At 38.0% G+C, this 20,942-nt stretch overlaps 2 protein-coding genes across 3 annotated transcripts in view; one reads left to right on the top strand and one right to left on the bottom strand.

Moving 5' to 3' along the window:
• The first annotated feature begins 895 nt into the window (after positions 1-895).
• On the top strand, positions 896-14,363 carry cnot8 (CCR4-NOT transcription complex, subunit 8). Its single transcript, XM_079835356.1, has 7 exons — positions 896-990; positions 1,712-1,899; positions 2,773-2,966; positions 3,085-3,246; positions 11,687-11,831; positions 11,908-12,018; positions 12,095-14,363. The coding sequence occupies exons 2-7, from the start codon at positions 1,783-1,785 to the stop codon at positions 12,221-12,223; spliced, it is 858 nt and encodes a 285-aa protein (XP_079691482.1). The 5' UTR covers positions 896-990; positions 1,712-1,782; the 3' UTR covers positions 12,224-14,363.
• The window catches only part of gemin5 (gem (nuclear organelle) associated protein 5), a 40,847-nt gene continuing 34,141 nt past the window's right edge, over positions 14,237-20,942 (bottom strand). For both annotated transcript variants that reach the window (XM_079835340.1, XM_079835339.1), the window contains 6 exons: positions 19,450-19,660; positions 18,245-18,499; positions 17,660-17,822; positions 14,986-15,409; positions 14,815-14,893; positions 14,237-14,631 (listed from right to left, as the gene is read on the bottom strand). In XM_079835340.1, coding sequence (XP_079691466.1) covers positions 14,467-14,631; positions 14,815-14,893; positions 14,986-15,409; positions 17,660-17,822; positions 18,245-18,499; positions 19,450-19,660 — 1,297 coding nt within the window. In that variant the 3' untranslated portion in view covers positions 14,237-14,466. The remainder of the gene's footprint in view (positions 14,632-14,814; positions 14,894-14,985; positions 15,410-17,659; positions 17,823-18,244; positions 18,500-19,449; positions 19,661-20,942) is intronic.

Raw genomic sequence — 20,942 nt, forward strand, 5'->3', positions numbered from 1 at the left:
TCAGTGTCACATGATTATTCAGAAATCATTCTGACATGATAATTTACTGCTCAAGAAACATTTATGATTATCAATGTTGAAAGCAGCTGTGTAATTTTCTTTTTTCAGGATTCTTTGATGAATACAAAGTTCAAAGTTCAGCATTTATTTTAAATAGAATCTTTTGTAACATTATACATTTCTTTACTGTCACGTCTTATCAATTTAATGCATCCTTGCTGAATAAATGTATTAATTTCCACAAAAAAAAAAAAAAAAAACGTACTGACCCAAAACTTTTGAACGGTAGTACAATGTTGGAAAAGCTATCTATTTCAGATAAATACTGTTCTTTACAGATAAATACTACTTTCTCATAGATGTAGCACCATCGCTCACACAACCTCTCTTGTCCATTATATACAAGTTCAAAGCTTAATTTGAAGGGATAGTTCACCCAAAAATGTCATTCATTACTCCTCAAGTTGTTCCTAACCTGTATGAGTTTCTTTGTTCTGTTGAACACAAAAGAAGATATTTTAAAGAATGTTGGTCATCAAACGTTGACGGCACAAATTGACGTCCATAGTAAGAAAGATATGGCAACCATCAACTGTCTTGTTACCATCATTCTTTAAAATATCTTATTTCGTGTTCAACAGACGAAAGAAACTGGCAATGGCAAAATTTTCATTTTTGGTCGAACTATCCCTTTAAAACTTTTAAACTATATAAATGTAAAGAATACCATATACTATGCAAAAAATTAAAACGTTATATCTATTGTGTGTGCGTATTTAGGATATACAGAATATTAAATATAAAATATTTTGTGACGCTGGACTTTTTTTTTCTTCATTCTGCACTGCCAACGATTGAAAGGCTACAGTTTTGGCGGGTATTTACCCACAATCCCGCGGGACCGGAAGCAGCGCGCTGTGTGTTTAGAGTCGCGGCTAGCTGTCCAGCGGCTTCTACATCTACGCTTGATAACACTTAACAACCTGCCAGGTAACTAGTCGTCTGAAACATGTATTTCTTCGTATGATATTTGTTTAGTAGCGTTTCATACTCTCGCTGCAATAGGAAATGTTGTTTTGTTAGCGTGTTTGGCGGCAGCAGAATAAGAGAAGCTAACGTTTTAAGCTAATATCAAACCCTTGCACCAAAATCATGGTTCATTTTCTTTATGCTTTAGTATTTTTTCAATTCTTTCATGAACAATTAAGGTGTATAATCAAATACATTTTTAGATATCCGCTAGTAGATACTAGCCTGTTTAGAGTTAGAGTTGTCTATATTAGACTGAAGACATGTTTTGTAATGTTTGTGAACATTTAATTAATATGTATGGTTATTTCAGTAACGTTATTTACATGAACGTTACATTTAGAATACATTTGCTAGTTGTTTGTTTGGGTCTGGAAACGTTTTGTATGTTAATATTAAATTAATAATCATTAATATGTCATTTAACGTTCACCTACTTGTGTCGTATGCCCACTATGAAAGTAAATTAAAACATGCGCTGATAAGATACAAACTGAAGATTCAAAGTTGTTAGAGTTGTCATTTGGTTGAGTTAGCAAACACTGTTATTAATAATCATTAGTCTACTATTTCCATGCTCATGGGAGATACATGCCATGATAATTGATGAATAAATGCAGAATGGTTGACTAAAACACAGAATAAATGCCATGATAATTGATGCTTTTGCTCTTCCCGGCAGAGTTTCTTTTGCCTGTGAGAGCTTCAGGATCGCTGGGATACTTGATCAGTTCCTCAGCCTTCATCATCATCATGCCAGCCGCACTTGCAGATACCAGTCAAATTATCTGTGAGGTCTGGGCCAGCAATGTGGAGGAGGAGATGAGGAAGATCCGACAGATCATTCAAAGCTACAACTACATCGCCATGGTGTGTGTGCGCGTGCCCGTCTGTGTTGATCTTCCATCTACTAATAACATGGAAAAATGTCCTATAATAACTTTAAAATTACAATTTAGACAATGTGACCGGTCAAATAGCACGTTTTTGTTAATATACACAACTGTTCAACAGCTTTGGGGTTGGTAAGATGTTTTTTTTTTTACAGTTTTTTGAAAAGTCTCTTATGCTCACCAAGGCTGCATTTATTTAATCAAACAAACAGTAAAAACTGTAAATATTGTGAATATTACAATTTAAATAACTGTTTAAATGTGATTTATTTCTGTGAGGCAAAGCTGAATTTTCAGCATTTATTTATTTAAGTACAGCATTTATTTGAAATATAAATCTTTAGTAACTTTATAAATTCCTTTACTGTCACGTTTGATCAATTTAATGTCCTTGCTGAATAAAAGCCTTTTCTTAAATAATAAAAAAAAACTTACCCCAAACTTTTGAATAGTAGTGTATAAAAGTTTCAACAAAAATATGAAGCATCAAAAACCGTTTAACATTGATAATAATTTGAAATTTTTCTTGAGCAGCATATTATCATATTTGAATGATTTCTGAAGGACCATGTGACATTCAAGAGTAATGATGCTGAAAATTCAGCTTTGTTCACAGAAATAAATTACTGTTTGTAAAGTATTCAAATAGAAAACGCTTATTTAAAATTGTAATATTTCACAATATTGCTGTTTTTGCTTTATTGATCAAAAACCAAATGCAGCCTGGGTGAGCACTTGAGGAGACTTATTTCAAAAACATAAAAAAAAAAATCTTAATTCCAAACCTTTACCAGTGGTGTAGGTGCTTTAACAGAAACATGAGCTGCATATTTGTGCTTTGGATCATCAGGACACAGAGTTTCCTGGCGTGGTGGTTCGTCCCATTGGAGAGTTTCGGAGTACTGTTGACTATCAATACCAGCTCCTGAGGTGCAACGTGGACCTTTTAAAAATCATCCAGCTGGGCTTGACGTTTATGAACGAAGAAGGAGACTACCCGCCTGGAACCACAACATGGCAGTTCAACTTCAAGTTCAATCTGACGTAGGTGTTGCTTGCTTAACCCTTCTCATCTCTTGTGTTGACATTTGTGTCAAGAGTGTTTTCACAGATTTAGCCTGAGCCGGTAATGGTAGGTGTTGTTTGGCCCTGTGTTTTGTAGAGAGGACATGTACTCCCAGGACTCCATAGATCTCCTCCAGAACTCTGGGCTGCAGTTTAAAAAGCACGAGGAGGAGGGCATCGACACACTCTACTTCGCAGAGCTCCTGATGACATCAGGCCTGGTGCTGTGTGAAAATGTCAAGTGGCTTTCGTTTCACAGGTATGATTCAATCCCTTTTTTTAATCTATTGATTGATTAAACATGCAATTCATACATTTAATGACCATTATTATTTCTTAACAAAAATGCTTTACTGCTTTTTGATATTTAAACACTTTTCAATGCAGACCCTCATGTAGGGGTGGGCGATCTTCCCGATATTTCATATCATGGTCTTATAACCATCTTCCCAATTTTGAGATGTACTATCGAGAATATCCAGACTAGAACAAGTCAATGGGCTTATCTATTTGCGCAATTTACAACAGTTTTGCGTTAAACAATCACATGTCAAAATTGTCATTAAACCCTGAGTTAAACTTTAAAACACTGCAGTGTCTTCACTGTATGAATTAAATATACATTGATTCTTATTAAAACTACTAGTTCAGGTCTCCAGACTGCAACTAAATGGTCACATTTTGCAACCTTTTTTCCTGCTGGTGCAACTAAATTTTGTTAGAGGTCGCGCTGGTGTGATCACCACGTTGCCCAACTGCTCATACACAGGCCGGTCTCGATCACGTGACACTGTTACTACACAGCACTGGGAGATCCATTGAGAAAGCGTTTGAATTCACCACAGGTACCTTAATAACATTGCTATTGAGAGATCTAGTGGGAAGCATTCGGCACAGAATTCTGTTATAATAGATATCAGATCAAACAGCGCTGACGCGGAAACCAGAGAGAGCTTTGTTGCATGAATGAAGTTCAGGGGTTTCAGCCCACAAATCATAAACATTCACCATGAATTTAATGTGGAAACACCCCATGGTTTTGTGGAAGAGATTTTATTTACATTATTCATCTCGGGTTCGTACAACCTTTTGAGAGTGAAATTGAAGCACTTTTCAAGGGCTTTCAAGTGCTTCACACTTTTTCCAGCACTTAAAAGCTCTAAGTGTTTCCAAACTTTTTTATTGTTATTTTTAATATGATTTGTACAACTAAAACTTTAAAGGTGTAGGTCACTTTGTGACCACTATAACACCAGTAGGTGGCAGCATAGGAGCATTTATTTGACTTATTAGCCACTAAAATAACTAGCTTCCGGCGGTCAGCGCGCACACAAAGCGCATGGGGATTTTGCAGTTTAATGCGCTTTTAATAACTCTTTTTAAAAATAAAGCATGTCCCACAGTAGACTGCATTTTACGACAGTCACGCTACATGATTTGACTGATTTGGACATTTTAAGTTTAGGCTTTTAAAGAGAGGTCAAAGCACACTGCTTTAAAAGAAAGGAATGGCATGCGGCTTGATCATTTTATCTTGATTATCACGTTTTCATAATCGTTGGAAGCCAAAATCGAAGTCAAAATTCAAATGCGTCAGTTTCGTTAGAAATATTTTTCAATTTCACCGCCATTGCACGTGTGGAATTATTTAGAAAATTTTCAGTGTTGAAAATTACATAGTTAAAACATTTGGCAACAATGCGAAACATTTATGCGTATTACATATGCTTTTCAAGTCTTGGTTATGGCAAATAAAATGTAAGTACTTGGAGTTAGCACAGTTATATCTGACAGGATAATTGGCGGTGTTGCGTTTAAACAGAATATGAATGAATGTACCATTGTTTGTCACACTGTCAGTCTTATAGGCTATTCATAGTTCATCCTATTTGATAAAGTGAAAAACATACATTGTAGGGATGCTCATTTCGGTTAATTTTCCCAACCGACACCGCCACTCTTTATCCGAATATTAACCGTTAACTGATAAGATTATAATACTGAATTGGCATTAAATAAAAATACAATTGACGAGTATCTATTTGTTTTCATGGGTTCATTTTACCATGCAAACAGCAGCATACAGAACAGCTCAACAACAACAGAACCTGTATTCACATTATCAAATTATTACAAATTTTTAAAATAGAATAAAAAAATTGAAATAAAACGATTAACAAATTAAGATGAAAACAAAAATACACTGAATCCGTTTGAAGCTTTGAAGAACCGGAATAGTTGTTTTCCGTCAGATAAAAATAGGAGGCCTACCTCAATCCACACCTTGTATGTTTTTTGTTTTATAGTAACATGTCTACGTAATATGGGTTAGCCTGGAGCGCAGCCTGTTGACAGTTAGACCCGCGGCATAAAACAGTTTCTCAGGTGGCACTGAGGCACAGGGAATAAGTGCCTTTCATTTGTTTTCCATAAGTTAAGAGCTTGTATTACTGCTGTATTTTAATACAGTGTAGCATATTTTGCAAGTAACTTCGTCGCCCTTTCTGTCTAAATGGTCCCACACAGTAGGCCTACTTTTCGCACGCTTCATTTTACGAAATATGTGTGGTTGCACATGTCGACGCGCCCGTGAGTTAACAAATATTGCATATTTTTCTTTAACCATGCAGCAAAAAAAGCCAACAACTTAAAAATAAAAAAACCTTTTGAACCGTTTAACTGATATTAATCGGTCAATTATTAATTTCGGTTAACGGTTAAACGGTCAATATGAGCATCCCTAATACATTGTCAAATGTGTTGTGCTGATGACAAAATAGAAGATTTTATTCAGGATTACATTGAATGGCTTCGCTCAAAACAATAACAAAAGCAGCGGTCTCTGTGCTTCTGATAATCCAACACATTAACCTCATAAATGCAGAAGAAAAGGAAAGAATGGCAAATCACAACTATTCAGTTTGACTGTGACACTACAATATAAACACTCAATACAACTAAAACGAATATTATCTGTGTCTGACAAAGCAATAGTGACACATGGTAAAAACACTTAAACGTGTGTTGCGATATTACTATCGGATCGACTGACCACATCATCTTTTATTTTCAGTCTCTCTGAAAAGCCTTCGTCGAACTGTCTTGTTTAAAAATGTAATCCGCCGTAAATGAAGCAAACAAACGAACAGTGTCTTACTGACCCAAACTGACTGGAACTTTGTTGAAAATAAAGTTCATCCACGCTTTCTTTATGTTAGGATAATGTGAGGTATTTCTTGGCACTTCAAAGCTTCTTATAATACTCCGAGGTGTCTGTCATTTCATTGCTGCAGTTATCCTGTGCTTGCGTCTGTCTCATATTTACTACTACATGACATGCGTGAATTGGTGAGCAGGGCTAAAGAGGCAATGTAGAAGTAGGCGTAATATGTGACAATCCAATGTAGAAGTAGGCGTAATATGTGACAATCCAAAAAGAGTAATTTTCTAAGCTTGGATTCAAGTAAAAGCGGTTTGTGCTAACAAGGGAGTTATGACATTTACAGAATATTTTTATAGTACATTGACCTATTATGTGCCAAAAGACCAAGGAAAATTCTCAATTCATTAAATTATTTGCATTTGTTTTAAAGGCACTATGTAAGATTTTTTAATTAAAATATCCAAAAAACACTCTATCCAATTCACCTCACCACTAGATGCCGCTAAAATCACACACTGCACCTTTTAAAGCCTTGCTGGTTTTTATTTGCACATTGTTCTGATATAAGCTGAACACTAAAAGTCTGTGACACAGAGCGTGATTTCTGAACTAAGTTCTCTTTCACGTCTTATATTCCTGCCGCTGTTTTGACTCCTTTACACATTTTATAAGCTCTTCACGAGTTCTCAGCTGGTCTAAAATACCATCATATGCAGGCTATGTACACACAACAAGTACATTTATCCCAGCACACAGCATTGTTTTGGATGTTTGGTAAGTTCCGTCTCAAAATAGGCAATGCGTCATAAAAGCCAATCAGGTTGTGAGCGTATCCATATGCCTTTTGGTTAGGTGTTAAAAACGGTAGAACCGAACGACAAGTGTGAACACAGAACAGTCTGGCTAAAAACAGTCCCACGACTTCCAAAATATAATTCACACCCGGTCAATATTGCAATGCTGAGAGGGAGAAAAGTCACATTGGTGTATGTGACATTTTATTACATTCAGTAATGTAAAATACCAGTAAATAAAACAAACATTAAAAACACTATAAACTTGTATTTGTTCCCCTTACTCCAAAACAAATCCTTGGAATTTAAAGGGTTAGGTCACCCAAAAATGAAAATTCTGTCATTAATTAATTACCCTCATGTCGTTCGACACCTGTAAGACCTCCGTTCATCTTCGGAACAGAAATGAAAATATTTTAGTTGAAATCTGATGGCTCTGAAAGGCCTCCATTGGCACAATGGCACTTTACACTCTCAAGACCCTTAAAAGCTACTAAAGACGTCGTTACAAAGTCCATCTCACTACAGTGGTTCTAAAATAACTTTATGAATCGGCGAGAATAGTTTTTGTGCGCAAAAAAACCCTAAATAACGACTTGCATAGTGATGACTCTTTCAAAACAAAGCATCATGAAGCTTCGAAGCGTTATGAATCAGTGAGCCGAATCATGATTCGGATCGCGTGTCAAACCGCCAAACTGCTGAAATTTGGCGATTCAAACCGCTGATTCGACTCGCTGATTCATAACGCTTCGAAGCTTCATGATGCCTTGTTTTGAAATCGTCATCATCATCATTAATCGTCACAAATCGTGGTTATTTTAGAACCACTGTAGTGAGATGGACTTTGTAACGACGTCTTTAGTAGCTTTTAAGGGTCTTGAGAGTGAACCGTCCATTGTACCAATGGAGATCTGATTTCAACTAAAATATCTTCATTTGTGTTCTGAAGATGAACGGAGGTCTTACGGGTGTCGAACGACATGAGGGTAAGTAATTAATGACAGAATTTTCATTTTTGGGTGAACTAACCCTTTAATGGTATTTAAAGATACAAGAATAAAACAAATTATTGTGACATAATATACATTCATTAAAAACACAAAGCCTAAATTACTTTATTAAAAACCAAAATTACCGGTGTGTTGAAAATGTGTTGTGTAAAAAAACTGCTCTTTCAGCACAAATCTGAATGTGTGCTGCTGCGCTTTAAGCGCGTTTTGCATACTTGACATTAATTGCATTATACTGCAAATTGCTTTGGAATATGTCACAGCACGTTTCGATGATAAAAAAAACATGATTGTGTTTTGGAAAATACAGTGTGTTGAATGGCACATCTAGGGCCAGATTTACTAATCGCTTGTTCCAGCGCAAAGCAAACCCTCTTTTGGTGTTAAACTACTGTCAGAATTTACTAAAGACAGTGATAAATTAGCGCTGAAAAGGCATGCACAGTTATTTTTGCGGCTGACCTTACTGACCTTAACTTGTTTGTAGGAGTTTCTAGCCTGATGTCGTCATACTCAATTCTAGTCAGAATATGAGTCTGATACTGCTCCGTTGGGCTGTGGTTATGGAGCGTGTTTCAACCGAACCAGGAAAGACCTCAATTGGATAGACCTACAACCAATCAGAGCAACGGAGCGATGCATAACGTTAGTTGTCAAATGTCAACAGAACTCAACAGCACTGTGTTGCCAAGTCCGCGGGTTGAAGCGACCCCAATTATCTGATATACAGACCCAGGATTGCGAATTTTAGCAGGCAGCCCTGCCAAATAAGTAGGGATGCACCGAATCCAGGGTTCGGATTCGGCCGAATATTGGGCTTTTTGACTGGGTTCGGTTTCTGCCGAACCTCAGAATTTATTTCCACCGAACCTGAACCCTAGGCTTGCACTATGCGTGCCCCGCTGGTCGAACTTAATGACGCCGCTGTTGAAAGTGAAAATGGAACTCATGAACAGAAAACGTGGCAGTATACTTTAAGTCAAAAGAAGGCGATTCAAGTTGAGCTACGCGTTCAATTTGCAATGCCGATTTGTCTCGTGATGACAAGGACCCTAAACAACAGCCGCTGTTAAAACATTTGCATATGAAACATCCGAGAGAATACGATTTGTGCATGAAGGAATCTACAGACAGCAGCCAAAAAGTATTTTATTTTACCGTGCAAACAGCCTATAGATCAGATAAAATATAAATAAAATTAATAAAATATATATAGGCTACTTAAATAATTACCAAATTAAGATGACAAAACGAAAATACACTGAATCCGTTAGCTTTGAAGAGCCGGAATTAGGTAAATAGGTAGATAATATACTATATATCTTTACATATATAGCATACTATTCTCTTAAAACCATAATTTCGTTATTTTTATTAACCCAAATAATGATTCATCCGCTAGGTTGCACGTGAGGGGGAAAAATAGGTTCCTTCCACTTAAGAGTTGAGCTCTTTTTATTTTAATAGGCTATATCTCTTTACATAAATACTATTTTCTACTTTAAAAAAAAAATAACTTCGTTATTTTACTAACCCAGTGTTTTGTATGTGAATGCTGTTTCACGTGAATATAACCACAGGAGTGAAGCACAAAGCTTTGTTTAGCCTAGAAAGGAAATAATGGTCAGAGAGCACTTTTTCATTCTGTTTTGCTATCTGGATATGGTCACTCGATTTTCCGTGAATTTTAACAATAGGCCTAGTCCATTTTATCCCAATGGACATGGACATCTCGTTGCTTTTCCCAACTCTTCACTCGCGTCGCAACCATTCGCAGGGGATTATAAACGTTTGTTCCTTTCGTTTGCTTATAATTAAGTCTATTATAACTATTCACATCCTTTACTGTGGGAAAGTATAAAAAACACTGTAGGACGAATACCTTTTTACTTCAAATTTTATTTAACACAGTTTGTTCTTGTTATTAAACTTGTTAAGGCGCGTCAAGTTTGGTTTATTTGAATAGCGCATTTCACACACGCCAGTGATTTTAGTTTCGTTTTCTCTGGCAGTGAATAATCACATTGCCTAAATGTCTTGACCCTGTGGAAGATAAAATCCGCTCTTCAGACCTTTTACAGCAAGTGTTGCTTTGCAACATCAGTAGAACATATGAAGACGAAGATATTCGAGAAGGTGTAGGCTATATTCAGTGTCCCATTCCTCTCAAAGCGCAGAGCGGTAGGCTATATGACGCATCTTTGCAGGGAAATAGTATGAATCAAATATTTTTCTAACTAATATTTAATTTTCATATATTCTTGAGGTTACCATTATTTACTGAAAATCGTTTTTGTTTTATAGGCTGTGTTGTTTCACTGACGGAAGTGCTAAAATAAACACGCATGCTTATGGATGTTTCAGCCTCAAATGATTTCAAAATGTAGGCTATATAGGCTATCTGGCATAGACTACAGTATTTAAAATCGCATATGCATTAGTTACATTCTCAATTTAATTTACAGAGCAATTCCTGCTAAGTTTTTAGTTTAACTAATACTATAGAAGTGGATTAGTGTGTGTCGCAGACTTGCAACGGGGGCGTGGCATCACGATGGTGGCGCTCCATCTTGATGTCGGCACAACCCTAGCGCGCGCCTCCTGCTCTCCGTTGGGTTGTTCTTTGAAACGACAGAGGACGACTCGGGGTAATTTTTCTATAAACCATCATCAAATAGCGGCGAGAAGAACATACACGACAATGTTTCCTTTAGTAAACTTGACCAAAACTGGTCAATAGCATCCCTACACTGCTGTGGACGTTGTTAACTTCATTAATGTGTTTACTGTGATAATGGACTGCGGACGGGAGTAGGATTCGGTATTCGGTTTCGGATTCGGCCGAATCTAAACCAGTGGATTCGGTATTCGGCCGAACCCCAAAAATCTGGATTCGGTGCATCCCTACAAATAAGACATATTTTACCCCCCAAATGCCATTTTTTCCCCCGGAAAGCTATTGGGCTTGTTTTTGGCTGGGTATGAGTAGCAATTGGGCAGGTTTTGTTGTAAAAACTTGGCAACCCTGTCTGCACGCACGTTGGAATAAGTAATGTTAGCCGAAAAAGATGAGTGTAAACGATCTTTGCCGGTGTTGTAAAAAAAGAAAAGAGTACTTGCCAACACGATCATCATTTCTGAGAGAAATAGTGAAGATGAATGCATATACGAACAAGTTCTCCGTTTAGGATTAGAACAAATTCAACCCAAGCGCTCTTTGATGACGTGGATGATTGTTACTGTTTATCATCTGTCCATCATCTTCTAAAGCCCGCCCTGACAATTTCATTGGTCCGAACAGCTTCTGTTCGGGCATAATTACTTCTCTACGGATCAAGTCCAGACCGAACTGCCCGAGCTCATATGTTGTGGGTGGGGCTAAGTTCGGCTGGCATCCAGGCTAAGGAGTTTCCCTTTCAGACGCAAAATTTATGGGAAGAGGGTATTTAATCTAATCATGCAAGGTACGCTGGTAAATTTGCTGGTATTTGCGCCATTTACTGCCCAAAAAAAGCACGTCTTAAACCAGATGCTAACAGGTAGATTGCGTTGGTCATTATGAAAATGATCCGGCTGCGTCTGTGTACATTGATTTGCACGTCATCAGATCACGTGCAGAAAATTCCACTTTTTGGAATTGCGCTCTCACTAATTTGCCCTGTTTAGTAAATCTTTCCACTAGTGAGATCTAAAGGTTTTTTAAAAATGTGTTCTCTCTGTCCTCACTAGTGGCTATGATTTTGGTTACCTGGTGAAGCTCCTCACAGACTCTCGGCTGCCAGAAGAGGAACACGAGTTCTTTCAGATCTTAAATCTTTTCTTCCCAGCCATTTACGACGTCAAATATCTTATGAAGAGCTGCAAAAACCTTAAGGTATGTCAAGTACTGTGACGACCCGTGTTGTGTATTGTCATTGTTACAGAAGGTCAGTGAGTTTTGCTCTGTTTAGGGTGGACTTCAGGAGGTGGCGGACCAGCTGGAGCTTAAAAGGATCGGGAGGCAGCATCAGGCCGGCTCAGACTCGCTGCTCACCGGAATGGCTTTCTTCCGCATGAAAGAGGTTAATATTCTCTAAATGAGACTGGGATCTTAGCTGATCAGTTCTAACCTTGTTTTTTTTTCTCTTCTTCCTTCAGCTGTTTTTTGAAGACAACATCGATGATGCCAAGTACTGTGGGCGGCTCTATGGCCTGGGATCGGGTTCCACTCAAAGTCAGAATGGAATCTCTAATTCCTCGCAGGAGGAAGCCAACAACAAGCACTGACTAAAACCAAGTGGATGACGCACTTGTTTTAATCCCACTCAGCATTGTTCTTTCCTGTTCTTTACAAAGATGATTTCAAATGATTTGCGCATTCTAAAGGGACATTGGGAAACGCAACCAAGCTAATCTCCGATTCTGTTCTGCTCTGTAGTCCATCACACCGCGACGTTCCAGGACTCCAGATCCAGCTCCCGTTCTTCCCATCGGCTGCTTTTGGAAAATTTTATCTTTTGTTTTACAGTATTAAAACACCATCGTTTTAAGCATGGGACCAGCGCTTGTGTATCTTACTGCTTACGAGACTCCAGGCATTTTAATATGCTCAGTCCTTTTTAGAAATGTTTTGATATTTTCTAGAAAGGCTCAAGATTGAATCATCACTGAGATCTGAGGAAATGCCTTCTCCAAGTTGGAACACATGACTTTGGGGTTGTGTTTTTAAAATATGCCAGCATGTATGTATATTAAAATCCAAACTTTCAAAAGAAATTGCTATCTTTAAGCATTTTTCCTGTAATAAATACATTTTAGATTCGGGTTTGGTGCATATTTGAGAACACGAGTCCACTGGTCCTATGTAACCGTTTTAAATTTGTTCGTCACACGATCTCGACTGTTTGTGGTACGTGTTTTTATTGTATCTGTTGTTCGAGACAGTTGTGTATTAAAATGTTTTCTATCGCCACAGTGGTCTCACGTCCAATTACAAGGCATGTGTACTGAAAACTGACCCTTTGTTACAGCCTTTGAAGGAATGGGTCACCCAAATTTTTTTACTGGCCCCAAGGCCAGCTAAGATGTGTATGACTTTCTTCAGCCGGAGAGAAATGAAGGTTTTGGAGAAAAACATTGGATGATTTTTCTCCATCTAATGCAAGTCAATGGTGCCAAACATCAACCATTTTTGACGGTCCAGAATCCATATTTAGGTATTGTACCTTGGTCCAGCTCTGCAAAGTGCATTCATGAGATGGTTGGATCAATTGGCACTGCATTATTCATATACTTTTATTATGAATATACCCCAAGGTGAAAAAAACCCACACATCATATATTGTCGCAATCGTGATTGTCTTCTCTGCTTTTTGTTTAGCAAAAGCTGGGTGCCTTTATCCATATAAGGGACTTCCTGGAAAATGAGTCTATTTTGGAGTTTCTGCGAGAGGGCGCCCTCTGGCTTCAAGTATGAATGAAACATACATTAAAGTGTTTACTCATGAACGCGTGCTCCAGAGAAATGGACAAAGGCGAGCCCCTGTAGTTTGAAAAGTATAAAAAAAAATTTTTTCTCAAAATTACTGATTGTTTAGCTGGAGAGAACCTTTATTTGTCGGCTGGGGTCGTGTGGAGCCCTTTGAAGCTGTATGTATATAGAATTTTGACTGTGGTCAAAAGTGGTCTATGCTGGGCACCATTCAGTTGCATTACATGAAAACATTCTAAGATTTTTCTCCCTCCAAAACTTTAATTTCTCTTCGGCTGAGGAAAGAAAGACATATCTTCTTTATCTTCTTCATATCTTCTTTTACTCACCCTAAGACAGGTCTTAGGGTGAGTAAAAAAAAAACAGGACATTTTTGGGTGAAATATTCCTTTAAAGTTGGAAGGTTTTGGTGTTTTCCTACAATCCCATGGGACCAGAAGCAGTTCGCTGTATACATTTAAAGTAGAAATTAATTTCTGTTTTCTAAATGCATTTATTTGTGAACGATTCATCCTTGTATTTCCCTTATTTCTTTGGCGTGTCTCCAATCATTTAGTCTAATTAAACCCCACCCCATTTGCCTCCAGCCAATCAACAAATGTCACAATATGGAGAAAAAAAAAACATTTGTTACTACTTGTGTTTCATTATGATTTAGCATTTTAAATTAGACTTAATATTGATTAAAATGCACATCTTTTATATAATTTTCACAAAAGTGTCAAAATGAAAAAAGACTAAAAAACAGACTAACTATTTTGTTTATCTGCATGTCATATGACAACTGCTCAAAGATCTGTGAACATTCAAATGTGTTAAATTATTTATTTGAAGCACCCCCTAATATTTTACATAAATATTTTAAGTCAAAGGGGTTCGGCTGACAAAAAAGTTTGTTAAAACAATCTATTGTTTCAATAAAAACAGTACATTGTGGGTGTTTTTTATTACAGACATTAGTCAAGTGAATTTTACATATCAAACAACAGTAATTCATATATCATATCAAAAACACTAAGTGCTATTTGGACATTAGGTGTTAGTGTGTCAGTCTCTGCCAGGCTTTACAGAGCGATTCTGTAGTTCCGTATTTGCGCAACAAAGTTGTGGCTTCGGCACAGATGGACTGTGGAAACCGAGTAAACCGTTTTCCCATGTGTAGAAAGACAATACAACATTCCATGACGTCCGGAAATGGATATTTCTAAAATAGAGAGGAAAAAGCATCTCATAAGAACACAAGATAATTTGAAGAATGTCTGTCATTGACTCATTTTTCAGCAGAAGAAAGAAATTCATACAGGTTTGGAACAGCTTGAGGGCGAGTAAATGATAACAGAATTTTAATTTAAGGGTGATCTTTCCCTTTAAGGAAACTGTAACTTACTCTGATGAGCTCAGGAATGGCAGTGAGCACTTTATGGTGTTCAGCAACCTGGGCAGTCAATGCAGAGAGAGATTCAATGCTAAAGAGAGAAAAGAAAAGAAAAAAAAAAGCCGTTAGACATTTCTTTGAAGCACATGAATCAAAGCACAAAAGGTACAGCAGCAGAAATACCCGTTTCCACTAGTAGATCCTCCACGTTCCTCAGAAGTTTCAGATTGAGCTTCTGCGCTCTCTTGAGTCTCTTTGCACTGGCTGTGCTGCTGAATCAGGCTCGTCACTCTCCTCTGGATCTCTGCTATGGCTCTCTGGGTGGCCTGAAGATTGGCATGAGGTTCAGAGAGAAGAACATTCCAGAAGCCCTCAGATTGAGCTTCTCTGCTACAGTCTGCTTCGTCTTCATTGTGGTTGCCCTCTGTTAAACTGTGGCCGTTGCTGATGGTGTTGTTGGTCAAAGCTGATGCTTCATCACTATAGTTCCACCATTTCTTATACATGAGCTGATAACAGGCAAAAGCCTCCACGCTTTGAGAAATCGCCAAGCTTCTCTCATCACTTGGGTCTAGTTTCGATTTGTAAAGTGCTACTGACTCCAAACCTGCAAGAAGAGAACAGTAAAAGATTTGAATTAGGGATGTATCGAAATTTCGGCCGAAAATATATGCCGCCCAGCCCCGCCTCTGTGTTCAGCGCTCACACTGGCTCCATTTGTCATCACTGTGCAACGTGACGCTCCACCCAATATTCGGCTCTATGCATATGCACAGAGCTCAGTTTCTCACGGCCCATGCAAACACTCTACTCATGTACCACTCATGCTCATTGGAAAAGCAAAGTCCGCTCAAATAATACGGCAACATGAAATGATGTAGTAGTATACTTATTTCTGTTTGCAATAGCCTTATACTGTACTGCTGTTACATGGTGTGTTATAGCCGTCCTGGCCAACGCTGGTAAAATGACACTACACTCTCATTCACTGATCCACTCCCTGCTACGCTCTGCTCACATGCTCTGATACTAACAGCTTGGTTGGACTATACATTATTTGGATAATTGGTAAAAAAAAAAAATGTATCTGTTAATCTGATTCTGTTGCATAAAACTGAATAAAGATTAATATACTGATATTTAATATTACAGGTTTTATGAAGGTCAATTTAAGACTTTTTAAAGACCTTTTTAAGACCAAGTAAAGAAAATTTAAGGAATATATTGAAGGGAAACCAATACGTCAACATGTTCTCTAAATGTCTAGGGAGAAAAAGTTGTATTAGAAACACTTTAGAGTGTGAAAACACAACTTCCCACAGGTATCCATTACTTTTTAATAAAGCTGCACGTTTAATTGTTAAAAGATTGCAATCTCAAACACCCATTCGATCTCATTCCTGAAATTACAACGATTCCTGTGTCTATTAAACCTGACAAAAACACAATAGAACATTCAGATCTGCGTTTCAGAAACACTGATTCATCCAATCTTAATGGGCCCTGTTTTAACAATCTGAGCACATGGTCTGAAGCGCATGGCACCGATGCACGTCCACTGCGTGTCCGAATCCACTTTTGCTAGTTGGCAAAAAATGGTTGCCGCACCAGACGCATGGTCCAAAAGGGTTGCATCTAGTCTCTTAATGAGTCATGGGTGTGTTTTGGGCGTAATGTGTAATAAACCAATCAGAGTCTCATCTCCCATTCCCTTTAAAAGCCAGTTGCACTTGCACCATGGCGGATTCGCTATTTACATGATGGAATTTGCGAGTGGAAAGACTGAACGCTTCTCCAGAGAGGAATTTATTTTTAATATTTAAAAATGTTTGTGTGCAGCTGCCCTGTGTGTGTAATAAGCAGAGTGTATGTGTGTTGTGTACCCGCCTATAGGCGCACATTACTAACGCGCCCTTTAAATAACACAAAAAATACTGCGCTATTGACTTTAGACTTGGTTTTTGTTGGTCAATGGCGCAGTCGTTTTCAGGTGCCTCAAAATAGCAACAAGCCTGAACACACCTCGTTTTCAGACCAGCAGCATGGGTGAACAGATGGGCGCGAGTGCATTTGCTATTTAAACAACGTGGCGCTGGACTTGAAAATGATAACTGCATTGGGCTGAAACTAGCAAAAAACACTTGCGTCGTGCCAAAAATTACCTAATGACTGGTTTCATGGTCCAGGGTCACATTTGTGTAATGGTGATTTAAGACTTTTTAAGACCTGCAGAAACCCTGAATTAAAATATGTGTCATCCAGTTCATGTCTTACTTTCAATAAAAGTGGTTATTTTATTGGCTTGTATATTTTAAATTTAGTATCATTAAAATGATTGAATTTCATTAAAGAGTCTAATATTAATACAATTATACAAAAAAAGATGATTTAAAATAAGAAAGAACATTTTTAAAAAGCATTTTGTATCCATCATTTTTAATTTTGGTGCATCCCCAATTTGAATCATTCACTTTAAATTCAATAAAAAAAAATATATTCATGGTATCAAAACAGGCAACTATTATTATAAATCATTTGCACATCACTTTTTTATCTTTAATAAAAATAACTTCCCCTCCCTCTTGCAAAATCACTTCTCTTCTCCAAAGATTGTTCTCCTCAGATGTTTACAGGCGTGAGGGCTGGACAAACCGTCACTCAAATGATATCGACCAATAGCAAACCACAACCATCCAATCAATTCCCCAACATTTTTTCTAGTTTGAGAAACCTTTTCACTCTGATATACATCACAATAGGGAAGAAAAAACCATTGCAACTTCCAGTTCACGCCGACTTTAAAGTTCATTTGGAGTGATTTTATTTTGGTGTTCAGTGTAGATGTGGTGTACCTCACCTTGTGGTAAAAGCAGCTGGCACATCTCCGCCATTAGCGTGAAGTGTCCCGCCTCTGAACCTCGGGTCAGAGCTTGCAGTAGCTCCTCTAGAGTAGCTGGCCAATCACACAACAGCTGACTCAAAGCACACAGTGTCACGTCCAGTGAGATATGAGATAAGAGCTGAGGAATAAAACATGAGCGGAAGATTAGTGAATTTGACGATTACATCAAAGAGACTTCATGTTTTTCATGAGAAGTCAATAGCCGCTTTTTTTAAAACGTAAGATTTCAGCATTGATATGTTTCACAATAAAAATGTTACAGTGACAGTAATGGATTAATTTGTGTCAGGAGTGCACATCAATCATGCTGAATCAAACTGGTATTTATCATTTCACATAAAAAGATAATGCATAACTATTCAGTTGCACCTGCTTTCATTTATTTACAATCACAGGAATGCACAAAACAACTCCATTAAGTCCAAAGGCTTACACAATACTGATAAAATATCAAGTTTACCTCACATTTCTTTAGAAAGAGTGAGCATTTCTATTCATTTTCCACGAAAACTATGTGATCTGAGGAGGTTTCACACATACCAGCTTCATGGGAACACTAGTGGCGGCAGGGGGATTCTCAACGGCTCTCAGCTGTTGATGAAGCGTTTTCAATTTGACCAGGTCAGCAGCCGCCACTCCAAACTCGCTCTGCCACACTCTGTGCACCGTGGAGAGGAAGTTCTCCTCACAGGACTTAGACCAGGTGTGCGAAGAGGCCACAGTCCAGATGACCACATCTGTATCTGCCAGTCTTTGAGTGAGAATCTCATTAACACAGAACATCAGTCTGTGACCCTGTGAAGAACAGAGACAGAAAGATGCTTTAGGTGCACTGAACACTGAAATTGTTTCTATAGTTATGTTTCTATAACATTTCAAATGGCTAATTGTTGGTTAGACAACACGCAATATTCATAGTAATAATGATAATATTAATAATTTGTCATATATAATGGGCCACATTTTAACGATCTGAGCACATGGTCTGAAGCGCATGGCGCAGGTGCACTTAGGGTGTGTCCGAAACCACTTTTGCTAGTTTAACGATGGAAAAAACCTTTGGCCATGGTCCAAAAGGGTTGTATCTAGTCTCTTAATGAGTCATGGGTGTGTTTTGGGCGTAATGTGCAATAAACCAATCAGAGTCTCATCTCCCATTCCCTTTAAAAGCCAGTTGCGCTTGCACCATGGCGGATTCGCTATTTACGTGGCAAAAATTTGCGAGCGGAAAAACTGAATGCTTCTCCAGAGAGGAATCCTTTTATTTTTAATATTTAACAAAATGTTTGTGTGTGTAATAAGCAGAGTGTAAGCACTTTGTTCATCTGCCTATAGGCGCATATTACTAACGCACCCTTTAAATAACAAAAAATACTGCACTATTGACTTTAGACTTTTGTTGGTCAATGGCGCAGTTGTTTTCAGTTGCCTCAAAATAGCAACGTGCCAACAATGCGCCTGAGCACACCTGGTTTTCAGACCTGCCGTTACAATGTGCCGGGTGTATGGCAGGGCCCTAAGTATTACATTTTTTTTGTCTTTTATATTGCTGTTGCCTCAAACAAAACAAAGATTATTGGTGATCTAAAAAACATCCACTAAAAGACAACACGTGAAAATATATTTGTCTTCCCTAATAGATTTGTAGATTAAATTTTCTTTTTTTATCAGTGGCAATTTTGCTTAATAATTGGATAAATATTGAATATACATGTATATGTAGTAACCAACAGCTGGAAACAAACCAAAAGCGAGTCTTGCGCCCTCAGGACTCCCTGTGCTGCAGCCCAGTCCTGGGAAAGCATCAAGTCTTTGGCACACCTCAGAGAGAGAGAATGTGCGAGCTCACTTTCTCCTGATATCCACGCCAGATTAGCTGCTGTCTTCAGCGACATCACATCCCCTTTCTTGCCAATGACTTTAGCTGCATCAAAGCTCGAGTCTGCGGCGAGGTAACTGACAGGTGAAGGAAGAAAATACTTTGGTCAATATTTTGATTCTGCAATTAAAATTAAAAGTATATATATATATATATATATAGATAGAAGGGGTGAATTCTGAAATCCACTGCCGCTTCAATATACACGCATTATATATATATATATATATTAGTGTTGGACCGATATATTGGTCGGCCGATATATCGGGCCGATATTTTTACGTGTATCGGCCGATACAAGGCTGCTGCGTTCGCCGATATTTTTTTCCCTGCATTATTTACATACAGGCGTCCACAGGCAGCTCTCTTGGGTTATTTTAAGCAAAAATTTAACCCAACCGCTGGGTCAAAACAACCCAATTGCTGGGTTAGTCCATATTCAACCCAACTTGGGTTATTTTTAACCCAGCATTTTTAGAGTGTAACCATTAAATTACTAGGTTGTAAATAGTTTTAAAATTAAGTATAGTACAGTCAGTGTGCACTTTATTATGCTGCTTGCTTGTTGATACTGCGTGCAAATAGTGTAATTATTTTATTTATGCTTAAATATTTAATTTCAGAATTTATTTTCACCACTGAACTCTTTTTTTCTTGTTCTACCTCACCTGTTTTTACTATTTGTTAAATATAGTTTATTTTTAGTTCAATAAATGTTCCTTTTTTAAATTATCATCATCATGATCATTGTATAATTTTTATGATGTAAATTTAGAGAGCAAAAGCAGTATCGGCTCCAAATATCGGCTCAAGAAAATCGGCAGCCCGTATCGGTCATCGGCTAAGGCTGATGAAAAAAAAATCGGTATCGGCACTAAAAAATCCATATCGGTCGATCCCTAATATATATTAGGGGTGGCACGGTACATGAAAAAACATCCGAACCGCTCGGTTCGCTTGTCTCGGTTCGGAGCTTGTGTGCCTCGCACGTAGGGCTGCACGATTAATCAAAAAAAAAAATCACGATCTTGATTCAAACATAAATGCGATCTCATTTCTTAATGTTGCCGATTCACTTCCGTGTATTTCCCTCAGATCATGCTGCGTTCACGCGTTATTGGTCACACCAGAGCTTGTCACACTCACACAATAACAAAACACTAACCAATCAATCATAAATCTCCACTTCTCTCCTCTCCCTCATTGGCCATGTTTCGCTGTTACTGACGTGTAACAAGACGGCAGAGCAGACCTAAACGGAGTCAGATTTGTAGCGGTAAGAGGTAAAAATTAACCGCAAACTGTGCACGCGCGCACGGCAGAGAGGGAGAGAGAGCGAGAGACCTTGCGTGTGTGTGC

The sequence above is a fragment of the Gobio gobio genome, assembly GCF_949357685.1.
Source record: "Gobio gobio genome assembly, chromosome: 14".
Classification (NCBI taxonomy): domain Eukaryota; kingdom Metazoa; phylum Chordata; class Actinopteri; order Cypriniformes; family Gobionidae; genus Gobio; species Gobio gobio.

Coding starts and splice junctions, on each gene's coding strand:
- cnot8 (XM_079835356.1), top strand. CDS start 1,783: ATGCCAGCCGCACTTGCAGATACCAGTCAAATTATCTGTGAGGTCTGG. Junction 11,832..11,907: donor AGAGCTGCAAAAACCTTAAG/GTATGTCAAGTA, acceptor TGCTCTGTTTAG/GGTGGACTTCAGGAGGTGGC. Junction 12,019..12,094: donor CTTTCTTCCGCATGAAAGAG/GTTAATATTCTC, acceptor TTCTTCCTTCAG/CTGTTTTTTGAAGACAACAT.